Raw genomic sequence first — 24,368 nt, 5'->3', positions numbered from 1 at the left:
AATATTTTCCACCTGGTTTATTTTGGAGTTGACCCACTTATGATCACATCTTTTCCTTTTTATTACAGTTATTTTACACAGATGGACTATAATTCGTGTTCAAACAAGACATTAAAATCTGAGCGCCATAATTGGCTTTGAGTATGAAAATGAAAGTCTATTGCTTGTGAAGGATTTTATCTGAAGTTAGCAGCATTAGAAGCAAATTCTAACTCATCTGTCAGATAATTGGATTAACACTCAGTTTCAAATGATCCAGGATATACCAATGATGATTTGTTCGACAAATGTGTACTGTGGGCCTTTCCAAACCTAACACAGCAGACGTGGGTACTATTTCAAGCAGTGGTGGAGGAAGTATTCAGAACCTTTACTTGGATTAAAGAACTAATATAACAATGTAAAGATCCTGCATTCAAAATCCTGCTTATGTTACAGAAGTATTATCAGCACAATGTACCTATTTATTAAAGAAGAATCAAAAGAAGAACTATCAGAAGTAAAGTGGTAGAGTATAACTAAGATTTACACATACTAGCATTGTAGTCCCAAGTACAAATTTGAGGTGAAACTTGTACTTTACAACTTTATACTTCTACTCCACAGTATAAACATAAATATTGTAGTTTAGACTCTACTTCATTAATTTTAATAGTTACTAGTTACATTGCAGATTAAGATTTTACACACAAAACATATGATTTTATAAAATATGATGCATTGTTACAGATAACAGTACTTGCTATTTACACATGCATCAATAATGTAATAATAAGAATCCAATAATCTAATATTTATTACTATATACAGGGGCCAATTTTCTGCATTATGAGTACTATGAATACTTGATACTTTAAGCACATTTTTCTGATAATACTTTTACTCAAGTAACATTCTCAATGCAGGACTTCTACAGTAATGGAGTATTTCTACAGTGTGGTATTACTACTTTTACTTAAGTAAAAGATCTGGATACTTCCTCCACCACCAGGTAAAAATACTCTTTCTTCGGAAAAATGGCTCCTGTGAGTCCCATGATTATACATATACATACTTAATTAGAAAAGTAAGTGGTAACTACAGTTCAGTCAGAAACATTCTCATCATAGATTTAACCATTTATTGCAACAAATGAAAATACAGTTATGCTTGGTGCTGAAGGCTCCGCTCTTCCTAATGCTCCCTGGACCAGCCAAGCAGCATGCTAAGCTGAAACAGGGAGCACCATGCAGAAACCACCCTGGGTAAAAAAAGAGTGAGCCTAAAGAAAGACACTGAAAACCATTTTAAACTTTGAGTCATGTTAGGACTCTGAACTAGGAAGGTGGAGGCTGGGGGGATGGAGGCAAAACAATGCCAGCAGCAGTGAGTGAAGCAGCATCAGTGTAGCAGGGATCAGTGAGGAAGGAGTCACATTTAAAAAGGACCGCCTTGATGTGAGAATGTCTGGGATTGGTGTGTGTCTGATAGGAGTGATAATTCAAATCAGCAGGCGTATGACTTCCGTGTCCTGCATGAACTAACGCTAAGCTTAATTTGCCAGGTAAATTTAATTGAGCTGCTACCTCCGTGACCCGATACTGGATAAGCGGACGAAGATGGATGGAATTTAATGGATTATAAAGTACAATATTATGTGTATGAGTCTAAAGTATCGTAAAATGGAAATACTCAAGTATTGAAACAAATGAACTTCTTTACTTAAGAAAATTACTTGAGTAAATGTACTGTGTTACTTTCCACCACTGATTTCAAACAAAATCTAATATAGTACAAAAGCATTAGAAATCCAATTAGCATATTTATGGGGCAGTGTGTTACAATATGTTGTTTTTAACATTTCATCTGATTTTAACAGTTGCTGTGCCAACTGGTTCCACCAATATTTTTCTGTTATTCAAATCTTCCATTAGGTTGATTAAGTAGATCTGGATCACGTGTGGAAGCTTTTGCTAGAAAAGAATGTGGCAGCAGGAGAATATGATGTGATTCATTTTTTTGGATTGCTGTGGTTTCCATAACATCTTTATTCAATCTCTCACAATTCCTGAGCAAATATTTGATCTTTTATTCTTTGTCCGTATACTTACAAAACTTACACAGTAACTTTTAATGAATTCTGGTGAATACCAAAAAGGTGTTAAACACAAACAAACAGTTTGATGGTTTAGGAACACAAATAAACAAACAAAAAGCAGCTCTCAGAAGCTGTTACATTATGAAATACAAATCTCACGATTAAAAATTAACAGACCCATACACACTTTGAGTGCCCATTCTTACAGTTTGCTTTGCAACTTGTGCTTTGGTCCAATGTCACTGGTTTGACCGTGTGTGTGCATTATTGATGAGATAAATAACACTGGGTGAGGACCTGGGTGAGGTCTCTGGGATAGCTGGGAATAGTACAAGGACACTTTAAGACAAGAGTTACACTAAGCAAGAGCACACATGCTTCTTTTTTCCCTCATATACAGACTGCTTTATATAAAAAAGTGCATTGTAATGATAAACATTAAGTTGTTTAAAAAGTACTATATTCTCTTTCCGTGAAGCTGTAATAAATTCGTAGTGGTGTCATTTCATTGTGGCAGGCAAAAGTCTGTTTTTAAGGGCAAGACCAGTGAAGGTAAGAGCCTGCAGCAGGATGCAGAAGGGTTACCCTCGGTAACAATGTCTCCTACTCCTCCTGTGTTACCACTTCCCGGGAATGGGCACCCCGCATTCATACCAGCCCACGAATGGATGGGGTGTGCGTCGGCCAATAACTCCAAATGAAACTGGCTCCTGTCTATAGGCGCGATAAAATCCTGCAAAGGAAAGAAATGATAATGTTGTCCATAGGCATTTAAAGAAAATTATTAAGAGACTTGCAATAAAGAGTGAGCATGTATGGATATAATCATCATTTAGCACTTGATAGCAATTACTTAGTTATATCTATGATTGACTTCATGACTTAATTCTTCAAGAGACTCTTACATCTGAAATCATGACGTTTGTGATGCTCTATTATTTTCTTATTCAGTAAATCCTACGAAAAACTGACTTGGTCCTACTAACAAGTATAGTCTGTGTATCCAAAGTCTGCTGTTATTCCTCTGTGCCGTAGAGCTTCATTTTGTATAAAAAACTATAAAAAAAATAAAATAAACCACATCAATGAGCCACACTGTTGACCTGGGTGATCTGTTCCTTACGATGAACATGGGCACTGTAGTTTATTTTGAATCAATCCCACATACAACATCCTGTCCCGTCCTGTCCTGTCCCAAATCTGCAGCAGAAAATAGTACACATGCACTATTCACTACTGGTTGTGTAATGTTTGCTAAATACAGTACCCAAGGTAGGAAAGTCAGAAAGTATTGACAGATGAGCTGATGCATCATTAGTTGTAGTTTTTGCATTGGCTTTGTTGACAATAAGAAAATTATAGAACTGGGACAGCATTAACTTTTACAGTAGCCTAAATATAAGCCAAAACACACAGTATCTACAACATTGCAAATCAGTTTCCAAAAAAGCAAGCCTTTCAAGGTTTCTGGAAAATCAAATACAGAGGGCAAAGAGTAAGACAATATTGTAAATTGTAAAAGATTATTGTTAAGATTATTATTCTCATGATGTACTGATATGACCTGAAAGCAATACTTGCCAGGAAGTTATGGCATTAGTCTAGGAAGTTAAGGTATAATTAGAAAAATGGTCTGCAGTAATGAAAAGCATGTGAGATTTTGGCTAAAACATGCAAAACCCTGCTAGGCGCTTTAAAAAGTATTTATTTAAACATTACTCTGCATAGATTAGATCGATGCAGCTGGACCACTTAGGAGCCTAAGGAGACTGTGTGGAACAAATGAATAGGTTTTGTCTAAATATCAATGTGCAACTTGTTTACCTTGTGCTGAGGGCAGATTATTTGAGAGGTAGGCCGGACCTGTCCTTCCGTCCCTGTAGGAGTCCACAAACTGGCAATGGTCATCTCCCTGGCCAAATGTATCTCCTATGCTGTAAAAGGGCTCTGTGGAGGGAAAAGAGGAAGTGGGTATCATAATTAGGATTTTATTTTTTATGATAGCACTAGAACTGGTTTTACATAGAAGTAAAGTCATTACCTCTAAGACCATCTCCCATGAAGATCTTGTATCGCAGAGAGTTACACAAAACCACACCCACAAACTTCCTGTACCATGTCCGCTTGACGTACTGGCTGCCCTTACAGCTGCTGTGGGCTGAGTTATACTTGAAGGTAAAGGGGATCCAGATTGGTTCTCCACCTGAGGAGCAGAGGAGGAGATGGTTAGTTCCTGAGGTAGCCAGAAGGCAGCGAAATCCAGTTTTTATCTTGAACCTAGATGATGATATATACATCAATGATTTAGGGCCAAAATACATGTTTAATCTCCTGATCCTTTATGAACCATCCAGACCTCTCAGATTGTCTGTCAAAAGGCTGCCCACTGACTTAAATCAAGGTTTAAAACTGTTTACCAATATCTCTTAAAAAATTGGCATAATTCATTTATATGTTGTGCCGCACTGTAATTTGTATTCAGTTTGATCTGTTTTATTTCTTCAATTTAGCTTATCTTCTGTTTTATTTTACTCCGTTTAAATTCTTGTGTTTCTTTTATATCTTGTCTTAATGCCTTGTCATATCTCATGTAAGGTACCTTGATTTGCCTTCTTGAGGAAAGGTCTACAGAGGATTCAGGAAGGGAGGCAGTAAATACCAATAAATAAATCCTAAAATTACTTTAAAGATGACGTGTCAGTGTGTGCTGTCCGGAGCTATAGACCAACTGATATTGGATTTTCGAGGCCAATATCGATATTATTTTACATTAAAACCTAACATACAAACATCTTTGACAAGGACGCTCTAAATTTTGTGATCAGAGAATCATGCTAAATGGGAAATTTAGTAGAAATGTTATGACTGCTCTCTTGTGAACAAACTATGTAATGGGTACACTGTTTCTAAAATACTTAAAACATACAGTATATTTGGGATATCTGTACTGCAGTGTCTTACATAATACTTATTGGCCAACATATTTTAGCGCTCGCGGCTGCGCCGCATGGCTGGCTAGCTAGCTGAATGACGAGGACACGGTAGCTGAAGTTTAACCGGAGGACCGAGTTTAATTACCCTAGAATACAGGCTAATAATGGGGTTGGAAGAATGCGCCAAACAACAAAAAGGCTGGTGGCCGTAACTAGCGTAACGTTAACGCTCAGGTGGTCTTTTCTCAGGTTTATCTCTGTCTGACCCCTTTTTCCTTTCCACTCTCACTTCCCTTCTCTCCCCCTCCCCTTTTCTAGCCCCGACCAATCAGCTGAACTAGGGGCAACATCTCCCCCACGCCGATGAACACCCCAAGAGTCTCTCCTATGTTAGTCCTGCAGAGTCACTCCATATACAAAGTATGATGTTTCTGCAATAAGCTTATATTGGCTGATGTATCATCCTGGCTTATTCAGAGTGACGCTTGCCTAGCAATCAGGGCTTTCTAGCATGATGGCTCCCAAAACCAGCAGCTTCGGTAAGATATGGCTTGTTGACCTTAAATTAAAGACGTGAAGCCAGAGTATGGACTTACCAGGCGGTCTTTCGATGAGAAGAGGATCATCTGAAAGAAAGAATGCAATCGTTTCACAAGGGAGGAAAAGCACACAGGCAGCACCGCAGGTTTAATGCATTCACCTGATTTCGAGAATGAAAGACCCATAATGCACGTAATGCAGAGTACATCTGGTAGACTGCTTTTACTGCAAGGATGGTTTTATATTTGAATGTCTTGCATTGCAATACAATGAACGTCACCATGACATTTTTCTTGCATGCTGCAGTACAGAAAATTAAAGCCAGTTTGACTGAGGGTTGACCTGTAGTCAGTATTGCATCTCTTAAGTTTATCTTTGCAGGCATTGATAGGATACATACCTGATTCTGTGACATAGGTGAGTGTATCGCTGAAGGGTCCCAAACCAAACACATTCTTGGCCTGCACTTTGAAGTAGTACCTGAATAAAAAACAAACCACAACGTAAGGATTGAATGAGAGATTTAGTAGTGAAAGTGTCATTCTGCCAGCATTGTTGTGACTGGGTGAAGGTGAGGAAAATGTTAATGACCATAGCAGATGACTGGGCATGCTTCACTCAGGCTGATTTAAGAGTAGTCTGTTTTATATTCATATGAATCCAAAGTGAGCGCAGCACAATAACATTGGTATTTGGCTCGTGTTGAAGGGAGAAGAAGGGAAGGAGACGGGAGGGAAGGGCGGTGAGGGGAAAAAGACAAGTGGAGATTAACAGATAGAGGCTAGAGGATAAGAATGAAAGACAGAAAAATAAGGGGTGTGGAAAAAGTAAACACAGGGGTAGATGTATGCTGAAAGGGAATGGATGCATGGGAAGAGGTTGAAAGACAGAAGGAGTCTTCAAAAGAGAAATTTCTCACAGAGAGCTTTAATATGGCAGTGAGCTCACTTTGTCTCCGGGTGGTGGAGGAATTATTACATTTTATCAGATTAAAAACACCAGTGACAACTTTGAGAGTTTGCAAACTTTTTCCACTGTAGCTGGCTGATGTGTTTGTTACAGTGTGTGTATTCATTAATGCAGTATTGTATGCATATGTGCTCCCTTTCACTCTGCAAGGTCACATACAGTAAGTTCATGGTCGGTCAATTCCAAGCCAAAACCTTTCACCACGTAGAGCCACGAGGCCTGGATCCAATCATTCTAGCCACGTGACAACAGTGACCAAAATATATATCACCAGAGAGAGAGAGAGAGAGGGAGAATACGGCAAGGCAGCTGCAGAGAGATGATGTAATGAATAAGAAATTGGAGAAGGTAGAAAAAAAAGAAAATGTGAGTCAATATAAAAACAGAAAATAGACCACAAAATGCTACATTGAGCTGAGCTAGCCATTTGAAACTTTCAACACAGAGAGCTCTCAGCTTCATTTAGAGCATTGCTTTTCTTGTCTTCTCATCAGATGAAAATCTATGTGGCAACTGCACACACACCATGGGCCAAATTCAGCCTGGCCATATTACATGCTCCCCAGCATATATGATAGTTCAGCCACAAAAACCTGCAAACTTGTACTATTGTAAGTCGTAAGTGGATTATAAATTGATATCTATTCTAAAGGCATTTAATGACACTCGTATTGTTTGAAAAGAAGTGGAAAAACAAGCATGGAGGTTTTAAATCAACAACGTATCGTAGCATATATCTTATATTCAATCTTTATTTATTTAGAGATCAAGATTCCGTTTGCAAGAGACCTGGATACAGCAGAAGAGACAGGAAGACTAGGACTGCAACTAAGGATTATTTTTATCGATTCATCTGGTCATTTTTTTATGGTCTATAAAACATCAAAGAACAGTAAAAACGGCCATCGCTATTTCCTGGAGCACAAAGTGACGTCATCAAAATGTCTTGTTTTGTCAAAGATAAGTAATTTATAATAATTCAAGACAACGAAAAGCAGCAAAGTCTTGTCCACATATGAGTTTGAATACATATGTGTGTTAAGGACTATAGTAGCCATAAGGAGCATGGGAGCATGGGAAATGCCATCACTGTTGCATGAAACAATCCGGGATCAACCGTAACCACGGGAGACGCACTATCGTGAATACAAACTGGTTGCCAGGAAGGGGAATCCCATGTAAATCTCATGGAAAACTTTACCCGATGCACGCAGCTCTGTTAGTGTTGAGCAGCAGGTGTTTCCTAAGGTGAGACACCTATCATAACACCTCAAGCAGAGTCGTGCCTCCACCGGGCAAGAGGATGAACTCACACATCTGAAACTGTTTTTCCACCAGATTCTTATTTGACGTACAGCTTGATAGCAGTTTCACCTGTCTGCCATTCATTCAGCTGTCTGCTGATGCATGCTAGTGCTTCATCAAGATGTTTTTTTATGGTACATACACAATGGTTCCAAATAAAATTGATCAAAACCTACATTTGCTGAGAAACTAAAGAAAAGACTTTTACCTGCGCCATTTACACTTACGACTTTCAAGCTTCGTGCACAGAGTTCAATCGAGCAAGAAATAGGTTTTTAGGCAAGTACTCTCCCTTCCTCTCTTGGGTCTACGTGCTAAGAGCTGTTTCCATGCATTTATTTTGAAAACCGTAACCCGTGTCTCGTAAGACAGTGTTTTGGAAACGCTCTAATAACTGAAACAGACCCAGGTGACTGTATCTCAGATAATGTGTGCTGAATTTACGTTCCACTAAATTTTAGAGTTTTACAGCATGTCACATGTTGGTGCAGATTCAAATGTGTTTTTTGACCTGCCTCCATTTAGCCAAAGTGATTTACTTCACTCTGAGGGTTGACTGATCTCTTATACAAGCATTACAGTATCACTATCCAACTCACACTCTGTTCTGATCAGTGTCCGTATGGTTTGATATCAAATTAGAAACATATCAATATGCTAAATAGGCTACCAACAGATACATGCACACATGAACTCAACAGCAATCTCATCATAAACATTACATGCAGGTCAGAGTAAGGGATCTTTTAACCAAGCAAATCCTTGTTTGTAAGTTCAGGTTCTCTTTTTCTATGACTCCCATTATGTGTGAGACGATACTGTGTGAATCACTGACCCTAAAAGCAGTGTGCATGTGCTCACACCAACCTCTGTATAAGCGTGTATATTGTATGCATGCACACACAATGATATAAACATGCACCAGGTGGTAATGTGTTACCTAGAGTTGGGTTTGAGATTCTCCACAGGCAGATGTGTCCCGCTGGCGAGTCGAGAGGACCATCTATTGTTGAGGATATCGTCATATGAAGCACTGTGAACCATGTAGCCTGCAGGGAACAATATAGAATGAAAGGGCAAAGCTCAAGTTGTTCGAAAAAGATACAATTGGATTCACTCTCAGGTTCATATCAAGTTGTAAGTGAGACACAACAATATGCTAAGGGTCAACAATATAGGAATACTTTGACATTTTGAGACTTAGAGTTAGATGAGACAGTCGATACCACTCTCATGTCAATAAGATAAACATGAAGCTAGCACCAGCAGCTTTTTGCTTCATCAACCTTGAACTTGCATGACCTATGATTATTTATAAAGTATCAACATTTATTTTATGCTTTCAATTATTTCCTGAGAGTAGGTGGTCCCCCATATACATTTAACTCTGAAGAAAAACTGCTGCCCTGGCATTTTCTGTAGCTCATGCTGACTGTCCTCCAACCTGGCCGTCTGTTTTCTTCTTCTTCTCAGTCACGCAGACCATTCCTTAGAATCCGGTAAGCAACCTCAGGTCACGCAGCTCTAGATCACTCACTTTGTCTCTGCCGCACATTAAACTACCAACTGTTTCAATTGGACTTTTGAGTCTGAGTTTCTATTTTTACTGGAGCCTCACCAACACAGCTGGCTGCTGACAGGAGTGAAGGGAAATACTAGCTACTTTGTTTTTCTTCTTTGGGTTTTTTATTCCTAGAATTCTATGTTAAACTGAGGATAGATAGAGTAGTGTGTAGACTCGATCTTTTTCTGCTTTAGGTAAAACTGTATTAAATGTTCTACAAGGAGTTGGTCCTTTGAGCCAAACGCAACACTTATAATACTCAGTGACTGATGTGCATGTTTTGCCCGAAACCTTTAAACAAAAGGTCATCAATGCAATGCAAATGGAACCAAGAGTTGGGTTCAGGTAAAAACTCATGCTAATGTCCCTCATCTATTCCAGACCACTTGCTAACAGCTGTTTCCATCCACTTGTTTTGAAAGCTGTGACTCGTAATTCGTAAGACATGGTTGTGCAAATACGCCCAATAAGTAAAACAGCTCCTTATGATTACTGTATATCTGCATGTGTAAACTGTCTGTATACCTGCATGTGTGTATCAGATCATGTCTGCTGTATGTCTTGCAATACAATACTACATTTTAACGAAATTCACATTAAAAGTTATTTTTATAAAATATAAAAGGTAAAGGTTCTTAGAGTTTTGGCTTTGATATTGCACATAACAGCAGAGAAACATCAGTACATCAGTGTCCCAACACTTTACAGAAATGACTGTATGGCAGTCCTTCCAGAAAAATGCGGAGTTTTTTTGTGATTGTTGCGGGCAAAAATCCTTGATTATGCGGCACGTTTTCTTAAAAAATGCGATGGAATAAAATTGCGGGAACTTGCAAAAACTGCGGTTTGATGAAAAAGAGAAAAAAAAGTGATTCCCCCAACAACCTGCTTTTCGATGATGTTCACGTCGTGTAATTACGTCACTTCATAACGTTCCCATGGCAACAGGGGAAAATGGCTGCTCTTGCAAGCCCCGCATATTTTTCGCGGAAATTGGCAATTAATGCGGCGAAAGTGCAGCGTATTTGAAAAAATGCGGCCCCCACATAAATATGTGGACTTTGGCTGATTATGCATTGAATTATGCGATCGCATAATCGCGTTTATCTGGAGGGACTGGAATGGAATGCAGCATGGTATGTAAGATAAAACAAATTCACAGAGAAAGTATTTGAAATGGGAGCAAATAGTTATTAGGTGCTAAAGTGTCCAGACAAATTAAGTGCAAAAATGCATTAAAGTAATATGAAGTGTCAAGATAGTGTGTAAGCAGAGAGGAAACACCAAGGAGAACAGATGGAAAGAAAGAGGGGAAAAAAACACCGGTAGCCTACGGACCAACTATCTGTTTTACACATCAGTGGACGGACTAGCCCACAGCATGACCAGGAGCTTGTGTTTTCCTGCCAAAGAAAACGTACTGGCTCTCTAGTTGGCCAGACTGCTACCTCTGATAATCCACCACATCTCATACAGTATGCTGTTATCTTCACTCTCTTCTGTGACCCCTTTTTCCCCATGTGTCACTTTCTAGGTCATAGGAATTTTGCTCTGCAGGAGCTAAAGAGTATTATTCCATATGTTTAATGCAGTCTGTTTTGTATGATTTATTCACAATGAACTGCTGGAGTGGGTTCTTAAAATCGAAGTCAGAAGGGATGCTGGTAACATGTTAAAGGCATATCCTAAACCACAGGTGAAAGGTTAAATAACGGCAGACGAAAACATCAGATATGTATGGAGTGTAATGCTCCTCAAAGTAATACATGAAAAAACATAATTGCCATATTTCCATTACGTTTGTTTATGTTTTGTATCGTTTGGGGCCCTTTTCTTCAACAATGGTTTAATGACACCCGACTTGAGAATTTGTCTGACATACTGCACTAATTTGCATTTTCTTTTGCCAGTTTTCTGAAAATTTGTGTAAAATGTATGTTACATCTGGATAGAACTATCACAGCATGGAAATAAAACTTAATTACTTATTACAGTTTTGACTAAATAAATACACAAGTCAAAACAAACACCAAGGATAAAGGTACTGTTTTCTTAGAATGTTAATTTTTTTTATTCTTTCTTTCTGGAAAAACATATCTTACCTGACACCATATCATCTTTCAGTGGGCGGCCCCAGTCCAGGATGATAAATGAGTGGCAACCCTCCATGGCGACCACGGTGAAGTTATGAGGCTTGTTCTTGGGAGGCTGTTTCTGATTGGCTAAAATGCTGTCCTTCTCTATTAAGTCTTCTAGGACGTCGACCTGAAGATACTCCAGAGCCTCCGTCAAGGAGCAAGGAGAAGCCAAGTCTTTCCGGATGTAGTTCACATAGGGAGCTGGAGCCAGGAAAAAGTGATGGAAAAGAGTTGAGAATATTTGTTTTGCATTATTTATAAAACAATCATTGATCTTAATGGTCATACTTTTTTAATTTTGTCAGTCATTTTGAAATAATTTGCGGTTTGTTCATAGTCATTTATAAACAGGGGTGTCAGAAGTCACCTCCCTATCTTTCCTTTCCTCCCCTTTTTGTCTCTTTTGTTTGTTTTCAGACTCTGGAAATGCCAGCTGGACCTACAGCTGTGAAAGCTTCAGATATCCCATAATTCCTAGTCTGGCTGATTTGGAGGGAACCACTGGAGCCTGGAATCACTCCCACCTCCCCAGATGATTGACCCTCTGCGAAGGCCAATAGTCTAACACATGTCAGTATCTACACGTCTGTGAGGCTGTATGGGTTTAGGCTGTTACAAGCTCCTACTGTATGTGTATACGCAATCATGTGTCTCATTACACATTCATACACTGAAATACATGATCTAGTATCACAGTATGTGTATTTTCTATACACCAGGGTGTTTTACGTTCATAATGCAGCTATGCTCACAGAAGATCCAGATGTTTTGCTTTGTTCCTGTGTTCTTCTGTCTGTCTGTCTTCTCCTGCTTGTTGAAAACCAAATCCAAAAACACTGACGAAAACTGCCGTGTGTGAGCCAGGCGTGGATCAAATATCACTGGGAAACAGTATCAGGACAGTTCACATAATGTCAACTCTGTTATCAGTCTAGTAAGGCATAAATAAGCATTCTAATAGTCCAAACATCCTCGTACTCATTTTCTAGTCCAATGTGGCAAACTCCATCCATCTGGATTTTACTGTAAAGCAGATTCACACAGCTGCTAATAATTATTAGTTAGTACTTTCTGTCCCACGTCTTGTCTTGAGCAAAAATTATTCAAACCAGATAAAGGGGGGAAGTCTCTGTCAGACAGTTCATGCTAAGTATGTCAGTAGACTGGCAGGCTGCTGAAGTGAACCTGAAATATATTAAACTAATAAATAGGAAAGAGGATTCTTCACATTGAGCCAACACAGCCTTCTCTCTATGCTGAGGGCAGCTCAGTAATTTTTATGTTTTCCACTGATCTCTCTCTCTTGCCTGTTTTTATCTAAGGGAGAGTAATAGCTTTCAGATGGCTCTATGTGAGGTGATCACAATTCAGTCATTGTTTACCAAAATAAATGGTGCCCAGAGTAAGCCATGTGGTTGTCCCACTATTGCTTTTCCCCACAAAGATCAATTTAACAGTGACAGCGACACATTGTATTAAATCTGTCATTAGATAATAGTGAAGAAACCATTACTCAAGGTTTTATTCACATTGCTACACAACTTGCTTCTGTGGCTCTTCTTGTCAAGTCACTGCACTATTCTTACATGTTGATAGAGCGCTTCCAATTCCAGTTATTACAAGGTTACAGCTTCTCTAACTTAATGAAATAGCCGTAAAGTAAGGTTTTTATATCTTGGTTTTTAAGTAACTAGCAATGATATAAGTGGAATAATCCACTGTGACTTGTACAGTTATGAATTAAAACTTCCAAAGCTATACAGTGAGCACTTACTGGCATGGCAATTTGAGGGAGGATGAGGCGGGATGCTATCCCTCTTGTTAGCAAAATGTGTTGAATATGTTAGTCTATCCTGCCTGACTCATAGACCATTTATCTGACTGAGGTTTGTGCAACTTAGAATCTATGGCTCCGACCATGGCTCTGATATATTAGAAGCCTAACTGTGTATTGATAAATGCCTGGCACTGTCCATGGTGCTGAAGTAGCAGAAGGATTTGCAATTGCGAGTCCCGTCCTTTTGTCAGTTTTGTCTTGGAGACGCTTCGCCAGTTGCGTGTACATGAAACAAACCAGGTCTGTCCCCACTGTTAAAAATTAACAAATCGCCTACTGCTGACTAGTATTCGTCTGTAAATGCTTGTACTATTAAAGTATGTGGTTACAATATCTTCACAATTGTTATTTCAACGGCTAAAATATAACAAAAACGACAGTCACTATTGAAAGGATCTCTGACATTATGTATTTTTTAGAAGGTTGGAGTCAAGTAGATGCTGCTTTTATTTCTGTCAGGAGAATTTTGTGGTCTGTTTGTGCAACCAGATGAGGTGATATGGTATGAGAGGCCAAAGTAATCACATAGGAACAGTAAAAACAAAGCAGTGGGCTGAAGTTAACTGGGATTAAGTCTGGAAACCCTGAATAATTCGTCCTCAGTGAACTTTGTTATTATTTTCCAATTTTGAATGCATGGAACCAATTTTGAATCAACTATTAGAGGCACACTTATTCCCACAAATTGTTGGTTGAGTGCTGCAATTAGCTAAATTATGATATGGATAAGGACAAAATAACTAATCCTACATACTACTAAAGTTTTATTTTTAGTTTTTTGGCCGATGGTTACTGTAAAATCTGTGAGGGTCACATATTTATGAGGTATTGCTGAGAAAGCCAATATAGAGGTTCTAATTTATTACTCCCCCACGAAACAGAACAGATCTCCCATCAGCGTATCATTATTTACAGCATAGCGAAACATTCATCACACCCATTCATGAACAGTAACACAAAAGAAAACAAGTAATATTCTGACGCCAAGCATGCATGGTTAATCATGCTCTTTGACTTTCTTTGCAAGAGATGTATGCTATTTATTTTTCTGTTCTGTAAAGATAATATGTATTTTCTTCTGTTTTTTACACTCAATTACACTAACAGGAACAAATAAAAATAATACACATGTATATATATAAAATATTGTATTTAGATAGCATAGTATAGATTAAAGTTCCTTTTGAAAATCGATCCATCATGCATAATGGAAATGTGATATTAAACCTGAAATTTAAGATAATAGCTGCACAACAAACTCAAGACTAAACTCTGGAAGGACAACTGTTAAGATGTGCACCAAACAGAGAAAGAGGAGAGGACATTTATGCAAGAGTGAATATACACGAGCATACACTTGTTCATAAACACACACCTATTTCTGTCTTTGATTACCTGTGAATCGCTTCTTCCCACTGAGGTCAAACTCAGATGACGGGCCGTGGTTGGAGGGTCTGGTGTCTGGCTCCGGAGTCGGGATTTCTGTGGTGGTGGTTGTAGTGCTGGTGGTTGTGGGTGGCAGGGTGGTCTGGACAAAAAGCTCATCTAGCAACAACACGTGTCAGTGAGCTTTTGATTTAAATAAAGATTTATATTATTTAAATCCTAACTCAATAACAAGCTGCTGTGTTTCATTTATCAGGTAATTGTAATTGGCACCATGATCTATGGAATAAAAGTGTCAAATTGGTTAAATTAATTGTGGCCAGATGTGTGAGCTCACTTTGAAATAACCCCTTTTCCTCTAAACGCCCATTCTCCATGTGAGGGGGACTTGAAGACAACGACCATTTCACAAGTCTCCAAGGATAGAAAAGGGGAAGGGATTCAGTGGGTGATATCCAATTAGTTGCTTCTGCTTTTATCACAGTTTTGTCATTGGGCCTTGGCATTACATCATGGTCCACACACATGCAACCAGCTATGAGCCATGGCAGGGAAATGCTAAGAAAATATTGTAATGCCCAATTTGTCTTTTCTAGCAAAATCCCCAAAAAGAAAGAAAAATATAAAATGCTGCTCACATGCAACCAATTCCTGGAGAGATCCAAACACCTATAGTGAAATTAGTACATTCAGCTAGTGTTTGGCTGAAGCCGGGGTTCATCTATTACATTACAAAGCAACGTTAAGAACAGCAAATACATTGCATTAAATCATAAGCCAGGGAATTCTCTTCAGCTTAGTAATGCAGTCCACATGGTCCAATTTTGGGAATAAAAGTGATTAAAAACAGCCCATAATGGAAAATATCCAAAACCACAACCATGAACAAAGACCAAGCCAAACAAACGTACAAGAAGAGAAACAAAGTGAAGACCACAGGCAAGGCAAAGAGGAAGAGACAGGAAGAGCTAGCAAACACATCCACTGACAGATAAACAGGCAATAAACAAACAGTGCAGTAAACAGTCAACAAACAATGAACATATAGTGCAGTTCAGTCCATCCTAGCCCAGTGGCGGTAGGTCGGTCCAAAGCCAAACTCAGCCAATACCTTTCTTAAGAGCTAAAGCATCAGGCACCATGGTCACTGAAACCATGTGGTCCATTTCCATTCCTGAGGATTCCTCTGTCAGAGAAGTAGAACAAGCTGTAGCATCAATCTAACATGAGCATGTACACATTTCTGAGCTTGCATACACACATAGACATGTACACCTACGCAACCATATAGAAAAATCTACTTAAATACATACTCTAGGTACAAGCACATATTTTGACACCAACGTAACCCTGGCTGTCTCAGTTTGCTGTTTGTGCGTGTTACTGCAGCATTAATAATGGGCACTCTAAGGGACAGAGCTTCCACAGTGGGAAAAAAATCATTATCATAGTATTTTCTTACAGTGGGAAAGTTTACTATTATACTGAATGTCATCATAACATTATAATGAGTTTTTGCGGTATAATGACCTTTTTGTGGGACTTTAACCATGACCAATATCCCAGAAACTACACTAAAGATATAAATCAGCATCAGTATGGTTCTTTCTGAAATAAAAAAAAAGATATTTCGTAGGATCCACACAATAAAAATCTATTTATGGCTTTTTAAGATTGTATTGTGTGTAAGCTCGAAACCAAATACTTCATCCCTACCTTCAAATGTTTACATCCAGTTCCTCAGTAAAGCTGCAGCATCACTTATATTTCAAAACCCTGACTAATATGGTTATGGCTAATAACTTGTACATTTAATAAGTTTAACACAAATAACAATGGCAGTTCTGTGCTCACATAGTCAGATTTGTGTTTTTATGGGGTACCTTTGTTAATAAAAAATATTTTGAATTCAATTATTTTCTATTTTGAGTTGAGTCTCTGATCTTATATACTTGGTTTAGTTTAATTATTTTCAAATTCTCCCCTATGTGTGCTGTAATAACTATAATAGCCATGCTTGTGTGCTCATGCTTGTGTGTAATTATGTTTCATTAAATGTCTTTGTGAGATAACACTAATGGCATTATGTAACTGACAGCCCGTAGTGTGTTTAAGCCACAGTACTCTGATACCACAGCCAGGCCCCAGATGTGGAGACTTACATGTGGTTCATGTGGTCTTACACACACACACACACACACACACACACACACACACACACACACACACACAACACACACACACACACTGAGCAGATCACACAGTTAAGACACACAGTCATAGAGTTATAGAACTTTGTGGGTACAGACAGGAAGCACTCATGGCCTTGGTCTAGATGGATATGAGAAACAATACAACTGAGAGATTTAATGAAGTCATACCTACTTTGTATATATGTTCACTATTCTGGCTGTAAAATGCTTCAGTTTTGTGGAAAAGCTATTTAATTAGCAATATTGCAAGTTGGGGCACTGCAGTATTTTGTTTTAGATTAATCTATAAAATGCTGTCTGCAGTTATTTATGATGGATTTTGAGTACTTATGTCTTTATTAAAGTCTCACCTTCTGGATAACAGTCCAATATTCCTTCTGGGTCCAGCACTGGAGACCCATATTCATCTGTTTTGGAGAAGGTTCCAGGTGGACAGGATGGGTATGGTTGTGCAGTGGTGGACTCTTCTGTGATCCACTCAGTGGTGGTGGGTTCAGGTGTGGTGGTAGGAACCATGGTGGTGGTGGTGGTGGTGGATTTGAGGTGAGGAAGGTCCAAGCCAAGTACAGGTTTCCCTCCAATCATGAGGATCTTGTCTTTGGGGTTGACCACAGGCCGGCTGTCTCGGCCGTGACCAAACAGAGCCATACCGTCCTGGTTTACCAGGGGACTGCCCATGTGGTCTGGTGGTCGGTGGAGTGGAGGAGCAAGGAAGAGTGGAAACAGAATATTCATGGCTTTGTCTTGAACAGTAAGCTAATAATAAGAATGATTAAATATTTATACTGTATGTGTAAATATCATGTAAGATTGACTGAAGCATATCACCAAAAATCGTGCGTCCATCCTCTCCAACCACCACTCTCTTAGGTTTGCCCTGGGAGTCCTGGAGAATTTGTCCTTCCTGGTTCATAAGAACCCCCTTCTCCAAGTCTACCACCTGGAGAGACAAGATTTGCTAAATCTATACAGCAATCTTTATAGATAAAACGTGAACAATTGCCTCATACTGACTGTGAGATCTGGTAATGTTATACTCAAATGTACTACTATTTCTTTTAAACAGATTTATTCAACATTAGAATAGAAACGAGACTGGCTAGCTTACCCCTGTCCAAAGGTAACAAACCCAGCCTACCAGCACCTCTAAAGCTAACAACTTAACATGTTATATCTTGTTTATTTAATTTGTACAAAGGAAAACAAAAATGAACATTTTGTGATGTTATTGGGGCTTATGTTTTGGACTATATCTTGGACAGGCATAGTAAATTCTTGGATTCTTGTCGTCACTGTAAGGTTGCCAGTCTACCAGCAGAGACTAGAGCCAGGCTAGCTGTTTCCCAGTTTCCGGTCTCTATGCTAAGCTAAGCTAACCATCTCATGGCTGTAGCTTCAAATTTACCACACCGATATGAGAGAGGCATCAATCTTTTCATCTATTAATTTGGCAAAAAAGTGAATGTGTATTTCCCAAAATGTTTAATTATATCTTAAAGGTGATACAGCACAGTACCTTCTATAGTATTACATGCTACAACAAGCCAGTAACACAAGAAAGTACTACAACTACGGTAACAATCAGTTAATTAAACATAGTTACCCATTTGGTTCCATCAGGTCCAGTGATAAACCTTTGAGGAATGGCCTTGCTGGTTCCATGAGAGGATGAGGTCTCTTTATCACTTGTTGCTGTCAGGTTGGGTCGTCCATTTTTACCTAACAATTATACGATTTAAGCAGAGTAATTTTGTTATCTATCATTTAGCTTTTTGTGGCAGCGACTTTTAATTACATCGACTTTACCGTTTCCATTAGCAGGCTTGGGTTGTCCTCCATTGGTTGGTTTCCCTCTGATGGGATAGCGAGACCTTCCCCCCTGGCCCCTAAAGTTGCCTCTAGATAAAGATGCTGAGGACAATGATGTAGACTGGGAGTTGCCTCCAATTAATCCGCCTGTCTTTGTCACAGTAGTGCCACTGCCAATGTCACGATCTGAGGTCAAAACTGGCTGGGGCACATTTAAGGAAGAAGAGGAGTCAGATGATGATGAGGAAGAATCAGACTTTGAAGAACCCAGCCTTGAGTTCTGTGCTGGCTGTGGTCTGATGGGAAGCCTAGATCCACCAAACTGCGTGTTAGCAAGCAGAGGAGAGCGCACCTTACCGTTCACCCCCATACCAGGACGACGATTAGACGGTGAGCCAGGTCTTGTCCTGGAAAAAGATTCCCCTCTATCCACACTATCATTGTCCTCTACGTTTCTGTTAGGGTCAGCTGGAATTATAGTAGGATTCTTTTGGGCTGCTGTGGGGTCTGCAACTTTATCATTTTTCCCACTGATGTCTCTACTCCTCTCACTGAGATAATCTTCATTATGACCTTTATCATTGTCATTAGAGGTTCCTCTATGGACATGCTCACTTGAGTCTCTGTGTCCACCTGAGGAATGATGGGAATCAGAGTTTGAAGAAGTGGCTGCTGAAGAGGAAGATGATGAAGAGGATGAGGTAGCAAGGTTTCTAGCGTCACTAGATGCTGTATTTTGATTGGTCAAAGAAGGCTTAACTGAACCCACTCCTACCCCATTCTTTAGTAAGTTGTCAGTCCTCAGATCTTCACTAGTCTGCTGTATCATGGATACTCCTGCAGCACCTGTGGCCCCTGAAACCCTCGTGGGTGTCCCCCTCAATACGGGTCTGCCAGTCCCCATGGAGGATGATGTCCTGGTCAAGGGGGTCCTACCATCCTGCCTGGAAGATGAAGCTCTTGTCCCTGAACCAAACTGGCCTGGGTAACGGCTAGCTAGCCAAGGGAACTTTTCAGCAAATGAGGGGCTAATTCCAGTACGAGGAACAACAGGTTTTTCATTACGTCTCATCTCCCTTCCCTCTTCGTCCTCTTTCTCTTCCCTCCCTCTCTCCTCTGTGGGTTGTGGTATAGAGCTTGAAGTAGACTCTTTAACTTTGGTTACTTCTGCGTCTGTGCTTTTGTAATTAGTGTCATCATTTCCCTCCCTGAATATTGTGTCTCGCTCAAGTGATGTGTGCGAACTCTGTGTGTTGTGTGAAGTTGCAGAGCTATGAGATCCTCTGTGTGAAGTTGACTGAGAAGAGCCTGCTGTGTCTTTGTTGGATGGGTGGTTTGAGCTGCTCTGTGAAGTGGATGGATTGGTCCCTGAGCTCTGCAAAGTTGTAGAGCCTTTAGATCGAGACCCTGATGTGGACTGTGATTTGTAAACATTATATGCATCTAATGTTGCCTGGCTGTGGGTTCCACTTCCTGAAGCGGACCTGGATGTTGCTGAATTGAAAGTATGTGATGTTACATTGTTTGGGGTCCTGTCTGGTAAAGAGGACTGTGATGTTGCTGAACTATGTGTGTTTGAAGTTGCTGGGTTCAAAGTCCTGCTTGGTAAATTCAACTGTGAGGTGACTGCAGGTTTGTAACCATTCGGCATTCGAGTTGAATTCCCTCTAAAGAAAATTCCAGGACGTCTTTGAATGTAACCATATCTAGAGCCCAACCCAGACCCATTGGTGCGCCCCGTTGAAGCCGAATCTCTACCAACAGATGTAGACTCTGTCTGCTGTAAATTGGTTTCTTTTACAACTGTAGAGGAGGGATTTGTATGTGTTAACCTGGACTTATCGTAGATGTCTTTGCTCTCTGGGTATGTGGAAGCCACATAGTCCTTTCTACTGGCTGCTGACTCTTGAATACGTGAGGAGGAGGATAATGAGGTTGTAGAAGGTGAAGTAGAAGATGTGGAGGAATCAGAAGAAGAGGAGGAAGTGGATGAGGAGGATGAAGTAGAAGAAGATGAAGAGGAAGAAGCAGCCTTGGATCCTGGTTTTTGATGGACCCTGATCTTAATGGGCCTTCTGGGTGGTGGATTGGGACGAGGTTTAGTTGGGGAGGGCGTCAAAACTTTGAGGCTGGGGGTCACAGTAGTCAGAGGCTTTTCATCATATCCCATTTCATCTTCAAATTCAGGGGAAACATCGTTGTCTGGTTCTTTTCTCTCCGGTACAACCTCCATGGTTGTCGTCTCTTCTACCGGAGATGGTGTTGTGGGTTTTTTCTCTTCTTCTACCTCCTTATCTTCTCTATCTTGAGCTTTTCCTCTGGACGACCCTCTGTTCACTGTGTTTCTGACTGAGCCCCTTACAGAGGAGAAGATGCTGTGATAGGAGCGTGACTGGGAAAGTGGGCGTACACGGCCGTTGACAGGTGCAGCAGGGCGTGGCTGAGGGGGCTTGGTTGGTTCTTCTGTCGCATCTGTTGACTGCAGGTCAGGTTCATCATGGTCAGTATCCTGTTTGGAAAGAGTGTGGCTAGTCCTGCTGCTGTCCTTGGTTTTTGAGAACGAAGAGGCAGCGCTGCTGGCTGGCAGTAGACAAAAATTGTTGTGAATTTAGAATTAATCCAATTTTGAATCATACATGCACACACATACTGTATACAGTCAAATGTGCTTACATCCTGGCATGACAACACTGAGGACCTTGCTCTGTGGTCCCTGACCCCTCCTGTTGGTGGCTCTGATCTTGAAGATGTACCGGTCTCCTGGTGTGAGGCCATCTATGGTGGCTGTGGTGCCACGGTACGTCACACTTTTCATTCCAAATGGCTTCATAGCAGGAGCATAAGACAGGATGTACTCTGTGTGGAGGTAGAGCATGAACAACTGTTGTGAAAAGAGATTGTATGACCATTCAGGAGAAAATTTCACTAATGGCCTTTAAAATCTGAATTCAAAAGTTCAGGAAATGTTTGCCCTTTTTCTAACAAACCGACAATGCGTATGCATCAAGTTGATGTGACCTCAGCACTCTGTACATTACCCAGACATATTTTCCGTATTTAGTATTTTCATTATTGTATGAACCAAAGAAATTACAGTACCGACATAGTAAGTCAGAACAAAAATTTCATGACCACTGGAGAGCACTAATATGGGGGGCACTATCATTGCAGAAATATAAATAAAACACAAATATAAAACATATATATATATATATATATATATATATATATATACCGTTTTCTTAGCAAATTTAATTTATTTATTCCTCCTGGCCTCACCTCTTATCCTCCCATTGGGTTCTTCAGGTGGATCCCATGTTGCTATGACAGCAGTTCCTTTGCCTCGTAGTGGCTTGACCTCGAAGTTCTCTGGTGGCCCAGATGGTGCTAACAAGTGAGGAAAACACAAGTGAATGGAAAGACAGCAGTGAGAGGAGGAGCAGCAGGACAGAAACCAGAAGCAACATAGAGGTAACAGGGTGAGGAAATTGCTGCTTAAGGAATGTAAAAACAGCAAGTTTGTGCCAGGAGGCTTGAACTGAGGGAAGTTCTGCTGCCATACATTGTCAGGAACCTCCCCTTGAGATCATGTATGGAACTGCAGATGGATATCTGAGCTGTGAGCCAGGCAATAAATGCTGATATTCCAATGAACCGCAGCTCAGGAGCTGCTATGATAGTACAAAAGCTGCAATCGTGACAGAGCTGCAGCCAAGGCTGGAATCAAATATCAAATGGGAGCAATAGGCAGTGAATGTGATGAAGTGTGGTATGAGGAAATAAGTAGAAAAGAGCTAACTGACAGAGTTATGCGAGACGGAATTATTTTCTACACGAATGAATTTTCTTTTCATATTCTTGGGAAAATGCAGGGCTTTGGCTCTCTATAGCTATTCCTCTTGACTCACTTCTCATAATCTTTCCTAAGGTGCATTGCGACCTACTAAATGATAAGCTATAAGCAGCAGGCAGAGGCTGCATGTGCATACCTGATTCAGGGGTCCTCTGAAAGACGGAGATACTCCACTTTCCATTATTTTCTCCCTGAGAGATTCTGACAGAGAACTCATACATGCCATCAGCAGACAGGGAGTCTATCATTATCCTCCTCTGGTTGCTGTCCTTGTACTCCCAACGTGCTGACTCACCCTTCTCCCTGTACCTTACTGTGTAGGATCTGGGTGAAGAAAAATAGGGATGTTTTATTCCAGTGGAAAGGGTTAGATTTCTCTTACTCAGTCAATCTTTCCCTTTAAGTCACTTTCTTTCACACACAATTTAACAGTTCCCACCTGATTACCCCGGGGCCGACCTTCCCCATCTCAACAGCAGGGTCAACCCAGGAGATGAGGACCGACTGAGGAGACATGACCCTGACACTGATGTCCCGGGCCTCGTACTCCGGTGGCACTGGACACACAGACACACACAAGACATAGAGACAAAGCTTTCTAGCTCCAAACCAACATTAAAATAACCTCTGAGATCATTGAATTTGGATAAATGTCTGCATCTGGTTTCTCACATTTTGGCCAACATGACAACCAAATATATTCAAAATTCAAACTTACATAGATATTGATGAGCTATTTTGAGATATTTACAATGCAAAAAAGACAATCAATGTGTGTAGGAATGCAGGGATTCTCAATAAACCTGCAGGTACCTGGTGTGGTTGTTTTGGTTGCGACTGCTCTGCTGGCGGCTGCGCTCTGGCCCTGGGCTTTCTGTGCCTGCAGTGACACCACATGAACGGACTCAGATGCTATGAATAGAAAGGGATACCAGGCACGGCCAGGGTTTACACTATGAACACTAGATAGTACAAACTAAATGTATACATTTAGCTAATTTTGATTTCAAACAAAATCACAAAATAAGATCTGCAAAATGTAGCTTTACCCCTTTAATCTGGTTACGAGTGTAAAATGTGAGTCCTCTTACTTAGTTTTTGTGTGTTTCGGTTTCTCTGGTCAGATTGTGGCTTGATGTGGTGTTGGCGTCTCCTTTCCAGTGGGGGAGCTCCTGCCAAAGCTCTCTCAGGCTGCCTGGGACCTGAGGAGGACTGAGGGGCCCTCCTGTGTGTCCGTGTCTTAGACACGCCTAATGGGTGAGCCGTTCTGTCCACCCTGGTGGCCCGCTGTAAAGAGGGCTGATTTCTGGCAGCAGTTTGTGGTGACCTGGCTGGACCTGTTGGTGGATGATAATGGAGGGGAGAAGTCAGAGGGCACCAGAGTTCATGTTACCTTTTTGATCTCATAGTTCATTCATAATCTATGCACTGTGCTGGATTTGCCTTAGGGAAACTAACTGCCATGGAAAATCATTGAACATAATTGCTCCACTGAAGATACATCAGCTCAGTGATAAACACATAATTACATGTCACTTTCATCCAACCGTGTCAGTTAACATGCACAAAAGGGACATGCCATTGAAAGACACGTCATGTCATGACACAGACATGTCCCCTGTCATCTGCTCCAACTTCTGGCGTCCTGCTTCCTGCTTCAATCCCACCCTAGAGTGACTCCATCTTGGACAACAACTCAGACATTGACTTAGACAGCCAGACAATCCCCCTCATTTGGCTACAG

The 24,368-nt window shown here is 40.4% G+C and overlaps 1 protein-coding gene across 5 annotated transcripts in view; it reads right to left on the bottom strand.

Moving 5' to 3' along the window:
* Positions 1-1,106: 1,106 nt before the first annotated feature.
* fndc1 (fibronectin type III domain containing 1) overlaps positions 1,107-24,368 on the bottom strand; it is a 36,230-nt gene continuing 12,968 nt past the window's right edge. For 3 of the 5 annotated variants that reach the window (XM_039782410.1, XM_039782412.1, XM_039782411.1), the window contains 19 exons: positions 23,716-23,961; positions 23,438-23,536; positions 23,064-23,181; positions 22,761-22,948; positions 22,051-22,158; positions 21,445-21,627; positions 18,769-21,351; positions 18,566-18,681; positions 17,791-17,902; positions 17,313-17,645; positions 15,861-15,935; positions 14,759-14,908; positions 11,491-11,727; positions 8,765-8,873; positions 5,951-6,030; positions 5,607-5,636; positions 4,119-4,280; positions 3,902-4,024; positions 1,107-2,810 (listed from right to left, as the gene is read on the bottom strand). In XM_039782410.1, the coding sequence (XP_039638344.1) occupies positions 2,695-2,810; positions 3,902-4,024; positions 4,119-4,280; positions 5,607-5,636; positions 5,951-6,030; positions 8,765-8,873; positions 11,491-11,727; positions 14,759-14,908; positions 15,861-15,935; positions 17,313-17,645; positions 17,791-17,902; positions 18,566-18,681; positions 18,769-21,351; positions 21,445-21,627; positions 22,051-22,158; positions 22,761-22,948; positions 23,064-23,181; positions 23,438-23,536; positions 23,716-23,961 (5,168 nt within the window). In that variant the 3' untranslated portion in view covers positions 1,107-2,694. The remainder of the gene's footprint in view (positions 2,811-3,901; positions 4,025-4,118; positions 4,281-5,606; positions 5,637-5,950; positions 6,031-8,764; positions 8,874-11,490; positions 11,728-14,758; positions 14,909-15,860; positions 15,936-17,312; positions 17,646-17,790; positions 17,903-18,565; positions 18,682-18,768; positions 21,352-21,444; positions 21,628-22,050; positions 22,159-22,760; positions 22,949-23,063; positions 23,182-23,437; positions 23,537-23,715; positions 23,962-24,368) is intronic. The other 2 variants (XM_039782415.1, XM_039782414.1) reach the window with 2 other exon arrangements.

This window comes from Perca fluviatilis, chromosome 18, assembly GCF_010015445.1.
Source record: "Perca fluviatilis chromosome 18, GENO_Pfluv_1.0, whole genome shotgun sequence".
Taxonomy (NCBI): Eukaryota; Metazoa; Chordata; class Actinopteri; order Perciformes; family Percidae; genus Perca; species Perca fluviatilis.
Note: the sequence above shows the minus strand (reverse complement) of the source record. Positions and strands in the feature narration are given on the sequence as shown.